This window comes from Budorcas taxicolor, chromosome 8, assembly GCF_023091745.1.
Source record: "Budorcas taxicolor isolate Tak-1 chromosome 8, Takin1.1, whole genome shotgun sequence".
Taxonomy (NCBI): Eukaryota; Metazoa; Chordata; class Mammalia; order Artiodactyla; family Bovidae; genus Budorcas; species Budorcas taxicolor.
The window spans coordinates 97066040-97076319 of NC_068917.1; the positions used below are offsets into that span (position 1 = coordinate 97066040).

The following is a 10280-nucleotide window of genomic DNA, read 5'->3' on the forward strand; positions in this document are numbered from 1 at the left end:
TTCTTCCCTGACTCAGAACTTGTACATCATAATCTCAGGAAATACGAATCAGGAGTTTGTATTTTTAATAAATTATCAATGTAATTATTGTGTCTCTTTTATCCCCTGACTTATGAGCTAGAAGAGGAATTTGAAAAACTAAACTCACAACTATAAACACACTGTAGCTAGTACTGACACGCTTATTGGCCTTCCTGCAGTGATCTCTTACTTCATATGATAATACTGTATAGATTCCTTAAACCCACGTCTCTTCTGAATTACTCCAGGCACAAAATAAAATGGAAAGAACCAACTGGACAGACATTGAGTTCACTTTACAGGGACTTTCTAAGTATCCAAGAGCCGAAAAATTCCTATTCATGATGTTCTTGGTGATGTACATGGTGATCCTCCTGGGGAACAGCACTTTGATCATCCTCACTCTCCTGGATTCCCGCCTTCACACCCCTATGTACTTCTTTCTCAGTAACCTTTCCTTTCTTGACATTTTGTACACATCCTCCTTTATCCCCTCAACAATGATACACTTTCTATCAGAGAAAAAAAACATCTCCCTCTCTAGATGTGTTGTTCAGATGTCTGTCTCCTTCACCATGGCATCCACAGAGTGTGTACTTCTAGCAGTGATGGCATATGACCGTTACGTAGCCATCTGCATCCCTTTGAGATATCCTATCATCATGAGCAAGGCACTTTGTATTCAGATGGCAGCTCTCTCATGGGGATTGGGCTTTCTCAACTCATTGACACAAACAATTCTTGCAGTACGGTTGCCCTTCTGTGGGAAAAATGTCATCAATCATTTTGTTTGTGAAATATTGGCCTTTCTCAAGCTAGCTTGCACAGATATTTCCTTGAATGAGATTACTCTAATGTTAGGCAATGTCATATTTTTGTTTGTCCCATTACTGTTGATTTCCATCTCCTACATTTTCATCCTTTCTACTGTACTAAGAATCAATTCAGCTGGAGGAAGAAAAAAGGCTTTTTCCACCTGCTCAGCCCACATTACAGTGGTGACTATGTTTTATGGGTCAATCCTCTTTATGTATATAAAGCCAAAGTCCAAAGATACTGCTTCTGACAAACTGATTGCTCTCTGCTATGGAGTAGTCACACCGATGCTCAATCCTATCATCTATAGCCTGAGAAATACAGAGGTGCATGATGCTATAAAAAAATTGACAGCTAGACAGTTCTGGAAGAAAGGATGAGGAAATTACATCTTTGAGCTTTTGCACAAAATAAGCTCATATAGTGGAGATAAGTTTTTCAATATAAATGGAAGAATGGAAATAAAGGATATATGTAAAATTATAGAATTTAAGTGTTAAAAAGAAATATCACAGTAATAATCTACCTTTATCATTTATGAAAATAACATAAAAATGTAGGGACAACTAGTGTTAGAAGTGGGAGTAAACTTGTAGAAACAAAATTGAAATAAAGCTTTTCAAAAAAAAAATCCAGAGCACATGTCTACATAACATATAAAACATATATTTTCAATCCCCTTTTTGAGGAAACTATTTGATTTCATGTTTTTTGTTTATTTTTGGTTTCTGTTTTACCCAGAGACTTTATCTGGTCCCAACCAAGTCCTTCTGGTACATATTTTCCTTTTTCTTTCCCTCACTGTTTTTCTCCCATCTGCTCTGCATGCACTATGCTGCATTCACTATATAGTTAACCAAATATATCAGGTTCTTTCATCCCTAAGGACAACACTGTATGTCACTTTACCCCCATTATGATAGATCTCCTAAGGAGACATCATAGTCACCTAATTAAAGACGCTTTGTTATATATTCTGAAAATCCTTCCAAAGCTTACCTAAAGTAAAATACTATTTACAATACCCAAGATATGAAGGCAACTTGTATGTCCACCAGCAGATGAAGGGATAAAGAAGATGTGGTATACACACACACACACACACGCGCGCGCGCGCGCACACACACACATTTGGGGCTTCCCTGGTGACTCAGATGGTAAAGAATCTGCCTGCAATGCAAGAAGCCTAGGTTTGATCCCTGGGTTGAGAAGATTCCCTAGAGAATGGAATGGCTACCGACTTCAGTATTCTGGCCTGAAAAATTCCAGACAGAGGAGCCTGGTGGGCCACAGTCCATGGGTGTACAGATTGGGACATGACTGAGTGACTTACAGTCTCATATATTAGAAGATTTGCATGTACATCATTATTCTGAGGTGGGAGTAATTAACAAAAGTGGTTCCACAATTAATTTCTTGTGAGCTATAACTTCTTTCCAAAATGCCTTTTTAGAAACATCACCATATACATTTTGCTTTTTATAGTTTCATATATTAAAATTTATTGACTATAAGGACATATTGAAATTAAATTCTACTTGTGATCAAATAAAATATTACCACTTTGTAAGAAAAAATGAAAAGATACTAGTATAGGGACAGTGAAGTGATAGAAGGTAATGTGAATCAAAAGAAATGGGAGCAAAATTACATACAGGGGATGAAATAACAAGTAAACATACAAGGTATAGTGATAGCCAGGTTTCTACTAGTGGAGGCATAAAATATACAAAAAGAGGAAAAACTAGAATAAGCTCTGTGGTACTGGATTAGAATTAGAGACAATGTGAGCTCATTGCCTTCAATATATACATATAGAAAGTAATATAGAAAGATAGAGAGATAGATTGATATAGGCACATATTTAGAAATCAACAATGGATGTAAATGTTTGTAAATGTACATATATTTACATGTACACATGTACATAAGAAAAGCACATTTATTCCCCAAATATGCCCACTGAGAGGGCTTGGGATCAGTGATACATTAATAGTAATTGTACATCTATTGCCAGATTTTGATTTCTAAGTGTAATACTTTTCCACTAAAGAGGAACCAAGGCTAATGCCAAGAATGGTGCTGGCAAAAATCTTAACCTTGGTGTGGTTTTCTTCCTGTTTCTCATTCTTCTGATTACTGATATTCTTGTGATTGTATATTTATCTTTCATCAAATTTAGAAAATTTCCATCCACTATTTCTTTAGATACATTTTTGCCAATGCATTTGCTTTTTTGTACTCCAATTACATGTATATCAGACTACTTAAAGCCTTCTCACCCAATCTGTTCACTTTTTCAGTCATTTTCTCTTTGTCTCATTTGTTTTATTTTAAAGAGTTACTGTTGTATACCTGTGGCCAATTCATGTTGATGTATGGCAAAAACCATCACAATATTGTAAAATAATTATCCTGAATTTATGAAAATATGCTCAACATCACTCATTATCAGAGAAATACAAATCAAAACCACAATGAGGTACCATTTCACGCCAGTCAGAATGGCTGCTATCAAAAAGTCTACAAACAATAAATGCTGGAGAGCATACAGTGAAAAGGGAACCCTCTTACACTGTTGGTGGGAATGCAAACTAGGACAGCCACTATGGAGAACAGTGTGGAGATTCCTTAAAAAACTGGAAATAGAACTGCCATATGACCCAGCAATCCCACTGCTCGGCATACCCACCGAGGAAACCAGAATTGAAAGAGACACATGTACCCCAGTGTTCATCACAGCACTGTTTACAATAGCCAGGACACGGAAGCAACCTAGATGTCCATCAGCAGATGAATGGATAAGAAAACTGTGGTACATATACACAAAGGAATATTACTCAGCTATTAAAAAGAATGCATTTGCATCAGTGGACGCATTTGAATGAGGCAGATAAAACTGGAGCCTATTATACAGGGTGAAGTAAGTCAGAAAGAAAAACACCAATACAGTATATTAACACATATAATGGAATTTAGAAAGATGGTAACGATGACCCTATACGCGAGACAGGAAAAGAGACATAGATGTAAAGAACAGACTTCTGGACTCTCTGGGAGAAGGCGAGGGTGGGATGATTTGAGAGAATAGCATTGAAACATTTATATTACCATATGTAAAATAGATTGCCAGTCCAGGTTCAATGCACGAGACAGGGTGCTCAGGGCTGGTGCACTGGGATGACCCTGAGGGATGGGATAGGGAGGGAGGTGGGAGAGGGGTTTAGGATGGGGAACACATGTACACCCATGGCTGATTCATGTCAATCAATGTATGGCAAAAACCACTACAATATTGTAAAGTAATTAGCCCCCAATTAAAATAAATTAATTAATTAAAAATAAATAAATGAACTTCAAAAAATAAAGTTACTATTGCCCTGATTTCAAGTTTTCTTTCCTTCAGCAGTGTCCAATTATTTTGACCCCGCCCAAAGTGTGGTAGATATATTTGTATTAGATATAGCCATCATTCCTAGATCTAATTAATTATCTTTTTAAGACATGTGCTATATCTTTAAATATCATCTTTTGTATCTCAAATGACATGCTCGAGTTTTTTTCTACCTTTTTAACTATATGAGATATAATCAGAATAACTTTTAAATGTTGTATCCAGTAATTATATCAGTGCTATGTTTGTGTTTTTTAAACATCTACTTTCTTTTTTCAGCTTTATTAAGTATTTAGGTAAACTCCAGGAGTTGGTGATGGACAGGGAGGCCTGACATGCTGCAGTCCATGGGGTCACAAAGAGTCGGACACGACTGAACAACTGAACTGAATAACTAAAAAGTACAACTATTTAGGTTGTACAAAGTGGCTTCTTTTAGGTGTATAATGTGTTGGTTTTATTTTCAACCTTATGTGACCTCTTAAAATCATTCCCTCCAGTCTTCTTGGATGATCCTTCCCCAGGCTCCAGTTAGTTTCTTCATATACCTGCAGTGATAAGTACTCATTTGAAAGTGCAGGGCTGTCGCTTTAGATCTCCAGAGTTCTTTTCTTCTGCTGCTTCCTCCTCTCTGGATTTTGACTTGAAAACTAGCTGCCTTGTTCTCCCTGGCCTCTCAACTCCATCCCCTAAACCCTTTTCAGATGGGTTCCCTTTCCTTATTTTATTACCTGGAAACTCACTCAAGAAGGTAAGCTGGGAAAATTATAGGGCTTACTTCATTAATTTCTCATCTCCCAGGGATCCCTGCCCTATCTTGCTTGATGTTCAACATCTGAAAAAAAAGGTATTTCATGTTTTAGGGTTGGGGGGGGGGCATTATTTTTAGTGCTTCAGGTAGAAGGGCAAATATGGTCCCCTTACGCTTTCTTGGTTAGAAACAGAAATATAACTCCTCCCCACCTATCTGTCCCCTGCAAAAGAAATATTTTTTGTATATTCCAGTATGAGTGGCAATGGAAGGTAGATAATGTGGGACAAAGAGAAGAGACAGGAAGACAGCAAAAGAGAGGAAGAGACATCTTGGGGTATTTTATGCTTATGTCCCTAAGTAGCCAGAGTAAATAGGTCTAGACTTACAATATAGTAATAGGCATTGCTCAATACAATTGAAATCACAAGTAAATTTAGACTGACTGAAGTTAGAATCTAGCCAAAATAAAGATAAAAAATATACTGTATCAAATAATCCCTGATTGTATCAAAGTGATAAATCTAACATATTAGATGACAGACAGGTGGTCTTTTGGATGTGCAAAAAAGAACTTTAAAATAACCGTTATTATAAGTATATTAAATAAACTATGCCTATTTCATAGAAGAGAAAATTAGACGCGAATGTTTAAACATAACCAAATACCACTCAGCATTTATATGAAAACCAAATTTGAATTCTTTACTCCAGATCCCAAGTATACTGTTCTTTCCCTACACTACAACTCTGATCAATTATAGAAAAACATAACCAATCATCTTATACATATTTGTCCTAAAACTCATATCATCTATACTTAGGGCTTAATTTCCATCTCTGTGCAAAGGACGTTTAGATATATAGCTTTAGTCCTGATTTCTCTCCTGAATTTTACAAATCTGTCTTCTTTACTAATATGTCTAAACACTGCTTCTCACTTTGTTCACAAACCTTTCTATTTATCATAATCTGTTCCAATATCTGTTTAATACAGAGGCAGTCTATGTGTTGACTTTAAAAGGAATTGATTATTTCTTACACAGGATAAACCATTAACATTGACTTCTGATCCCTCCATTCCATTGTATTTTTTTTAATTTTTATTTTTACTATATTTTACTTTACAATACTGCATTGGTTTTGCCATACATTGACATGAATCCGCCACGGGTGTACATGAGTTCCCAATCCTGAACCCCCCTCCCACCTCCCACCCCATATCATCTCTCTGAATCATCCCCGTGCACCAGCCCCAAGCATTCCGTATCCTGTAAGAAAAAGTAATGCTATCCCATCCTAATATTAAATGTATTAAAATAACCAAATAATAAAGTACTAGTCATAAGCAATAAAAGAATGAGAAAACCACGATTATCTACAATGTGTACTACTAAAGTTTATTCAAATTGGGCAGACCAAACCACAATATTAATACTGATAATACTTTCAGAAGCCTTAAGACATCTTCACGAACTAAAGGAAAAAAAAATGAAAGTGTTAGTCGCTTAAGTCATGTCTGACTCTCTACAACTTCCTGAACTGTAGCCCACTAGGCTCCTTTGTCCATGGGATTCTCCAGGCAATAAACTGAAATGGGTTGCCATTTTCTTCTCCAGAGGATCTTCCCAACCCAGGGATCGAACCCACAGCTCTTAAGGCATAATCATATGCTTACAGATTTTGGTGAAGTTGGTTGCAGAAATGTACCCACTTGGAGATAATAGACCCAAGGACAGATAATCGAAATCTTTAAAAGCAATACAAACTTTGATTTGGAAGAGTCCATATAGAAACAGGGTTTTTGAAGATTGGATAATTTTTATCTCCTCACCCACAGATCACATACACCCTGGTCTTACAAAGACAGTAAAAGCCTAATCTTTGAATGAAGGCAGATGAATGAACATGACTAGTTAGAATTAATAACTGCCTCAATTTCATCACTGTGATAGCTGTTACTTATATATACTCTGATTGTTTGTTGTTCAGTCGCTCAGTCATGTCTGACTCTGCAAAACCATGGACTGCAGCACACCAGGCTTCCCTGTCCTTCACCATCTCCTAGAGCTTGCTCAAACTCATGTCCTTTGAGTCAATGATGCCATCCAACCATCTTGTCCTCTGTCGTCCCCTTCTCCTCTTGTCTTCAATCTTTCCCAGCATCAGGGTCTTCTCTAATCAGTCAGATCTTCACATCAGGTGGCCAAAGTATTGGAGTTTCAGGCTCAGCGTCAGTCCTTCCAATGAATATTCAGGACTGATTTCCTTTAGGATTGACTGGTTTGATCTCTTTGCAGTCCAAGGGACTCTCAGAGTCTTCTTCACCATCACAATTCAAAAGCATCAATTCTTTGGCACTCAGCCTTCTTTATGGTCCAACTCTCACATCCATACATGACTACTGGAAAAACAATAGCTTTGACTACATGGACTTTGTTGGCAAAGTAACGTTTCTGCTTCTTAATATGCTAAGTTTGTCATAGCTTTTCTTCCAAGGAGTAAGCTTCTTTTAATTTTATGAAGAAAACAAAGTTTGCCACTGCTTCCATTCTTTCCCCATCTATTTCCTATGAAGTAATGGGAGCAGATGCCATGGACTGTAGTATTCCAGGCTTCCCTGTCCTTCACTATCTCCTGGAGTTTACTTAAACTTATGCCCATTGAGTCAGTGATGCCATCCAATCATCTCTTCCTGTCACTCCCTTCTCCTCTTACCCTCAATCTTTCCTAGCATCAGTTCTTCACATAAGATGGCCCTTTGCTTCAGCTTCAGCATCAGCCCTTCCAGTGAACACAAGGTTGATATCTTTCAGGATTGACTAGTTAGATCTCTTCACAGCCCAAGGGACTCTCAAGAGTCTTTCCAGCACCACATTATGAAAGCATCAATTTTGTGGCATTCAGCCTTCTTTATGTTCCAGCTCTTACATCCATACATGGCAACTGGAAAAAAATACAGCTTTGTTTATACAGACCTTTGTCAGCAAAGTGATGTCTCTGCTTTTTAATATGCTGTCTAGGTTTGTCATAATTTTTCTTCTGAGGAGCAACCATCTTTTAATTTTGTGGCTACAGTCACTGTTGGCAGTGATTTTAGAGCCCAAGAAAATAAAATCTATCATTGTTTCCACTTTTTTCCAATCTATTTGCCATGAAGTGATAGGACCAGATGTCATGATCTTGGCTATTTGAATATTGAGTTTTAAGCCAGCTTTTTCACTCTCCTCCTTCACCTTCATCAAGAAGCTCGTTAGTTTCTTTTTACTTTCTGCCATTAGAATGACATCTTCTACATATGTGAGGTTGTTGACATTTATCCTGATAATCTTGACTCCAGCTTGTGATTCATCCAGCCCTGCATTTCTCACAATGTACTCTGCATATAAGTTAAATAAGCAGAGTAAAAATAAATAAGCAGAGTAAAAATAAACAGCCCTGACATATTCCTTTCCCAATTTTGAACCAGTCTATTATTCCATGTCCCATTCTAACTGTTGCTTCTTGACCTGCATACAGGTTTCTCGGGAGGCAGGTAAGGTGGTCTGGTATTCCCATCTCTTAAAAAATTTTCCACAGGTTATTGTGATCCACATAATGAAAGGCTTTATCATTGTCAGTGAAGCAGAAACAGAAATTTTCTTAAATTCTCTTGCTTTGTCTATGATCCAAAGGATGTTGGCAATTTGATCTCTGGTTCCTCTACCTTTTCTAAAGTCAACTTATACATCTGGAAGTTATCAGTTAATGTACTGTTGAAACCTAGCTTGAATGATTTTCAGCCTTGATAGCATGTGAAATGAGTGCAATTGTACAGTAGTTTGAACACTCTTTGGCATTGCCCTTTGGGATTGCAATGAAAACTGACCTTTTCCAATCCTGTGGCCATTGCTGAGTTTTCCAAATTTGTTGGCATAATAAGCGCAGCTCTTTAACAGCATTATCTTTTAGGATTTGAAATAGCTCAGTGGTAATTCCATCACTTCCACTAGCTTTGATCATCATAATGTTTCCTAAGGTCCACTTGACTTCATACTCCAGGATGTCTGGCTCCACGTGAATGACCACACCATTGTGGTTATCCAGGTCATTAAGATGTTTTTTGTACACTTCTGTGTATTCTTGCCACATCTCCTTAATCTCTTTTGCTTCTGCTAGGTCCTTGCCATTTCTGTTCTTTATTGTGCCCATCTTTCCTTGAAATGTTCCCTTGGTATCTTTAATTTTTTCAAAAAGACCTCTAGCCTTTCTCGTTCTATTGTTTTCCTCTATTAACAATGCTGAAAAAGAGGTTAAACTAGTTTGATAAGGCTGCCATAACAAAACATTACAGATTGGATGTCTTAAAAAAACAAATTTATTTGCTCACAGTTCTGGAAATTAGAAGTCTAAAATGTTGGTGGGTTTGATTTCTCCTAATGCCTTTCCTTAACTTACAGATATTCACCTTCTCATTATGTCTTTTCCTCTGTGGGTGAGCATCTCTGGTGTATCTATGTGCATCCAAATGTTCTTTTCTTATAATGACACAACTCAGATTGTATAAGGACCTACACTAATGGCCTCATTTTAATTTAACCACCTTTTTAAAGGCCATTTCTCTAAATGAAGACACATTCTAAGGTACTAGGCATTGGGGGGAGGAGGGAAATGGGGGCTAGACTTTCAACATAAGCAAAAAACACAATTCAGTGCATTTCTATACGCTAACAATAAACTATCTGAAAAAGCATAAATGAAACAATCCCACTTACAATGTTACCAAAGATAATAAAATACTTAGGAATTAATTTAGCCATGAAGTGAAACTATAAGACTTTAAGGAAATCAAAGATCTGAAGAAGATACAAATCCAAAAATAGTTCAATTTTTATATGAGAAGAATTAATATTGTTAAAATATCCATACTACCCAAGTCATCTATACATTTGATGCAATGTCTATCAAAATTCTAATGACATTTTTCACAGAACTAGAAAAAAATCTTGAAATTTGTATGGGGGTCATAAAAAATCCCAAATAGATGAATCCTGAGGCAAAAGAACAAAACTGAAGGCATTCCTGGCAGCAAACTATATTACAAAACTCTAGTAATCAAAAGAGCATAGTACTGGCATAAAAACAGACACACAGACCAATGGAACAAAAGAAAAAGCCCAGAAATGACCCCCACATATACAGTCAAAACATATTTGACAAGGGAGCCAAAAATACTCTATAAGAAAAGATAGTCTCTTCAATAAACTCTGTCAGGAAACTGGAAAGCTATATGCAGTAAAAGGAAATTGTACCCTTATC

The 10280-nt window shown here is 36.9% G+C and overlaps 1 protein-coding gene across 1 annotated transcript; it reads left to right on the top strand.

Moving 5' to 3' along the window:
* The first annotated feature begins 281 nt into the window (after positions 1 to 281).
* On the top strand, positions 282 to 1217 carry LOC128052207 (olfactory receptor 13D1-like). Its single transcript, XM_052644688.1, has one exon. The coding sequence runs from the start codon at positions 282 to 284 to the stop codon at positions 1215 to 1217; it is 936 nt and encodes a 311-aa protein (XP_052500648.1).
* The last annotated feature ends 9063 nt before the right edge of the window (positions 1218 to 10280 follow it).

Excerpts from the sequence above, each read along its gene's own strand:
- LOC128052207 (XM_052644688.1), top strand. The coding sequence starts at position 282 with ATGGAAAGAACCAACTGGACAGACATTGAGTTCACTTTACAGGGACTT.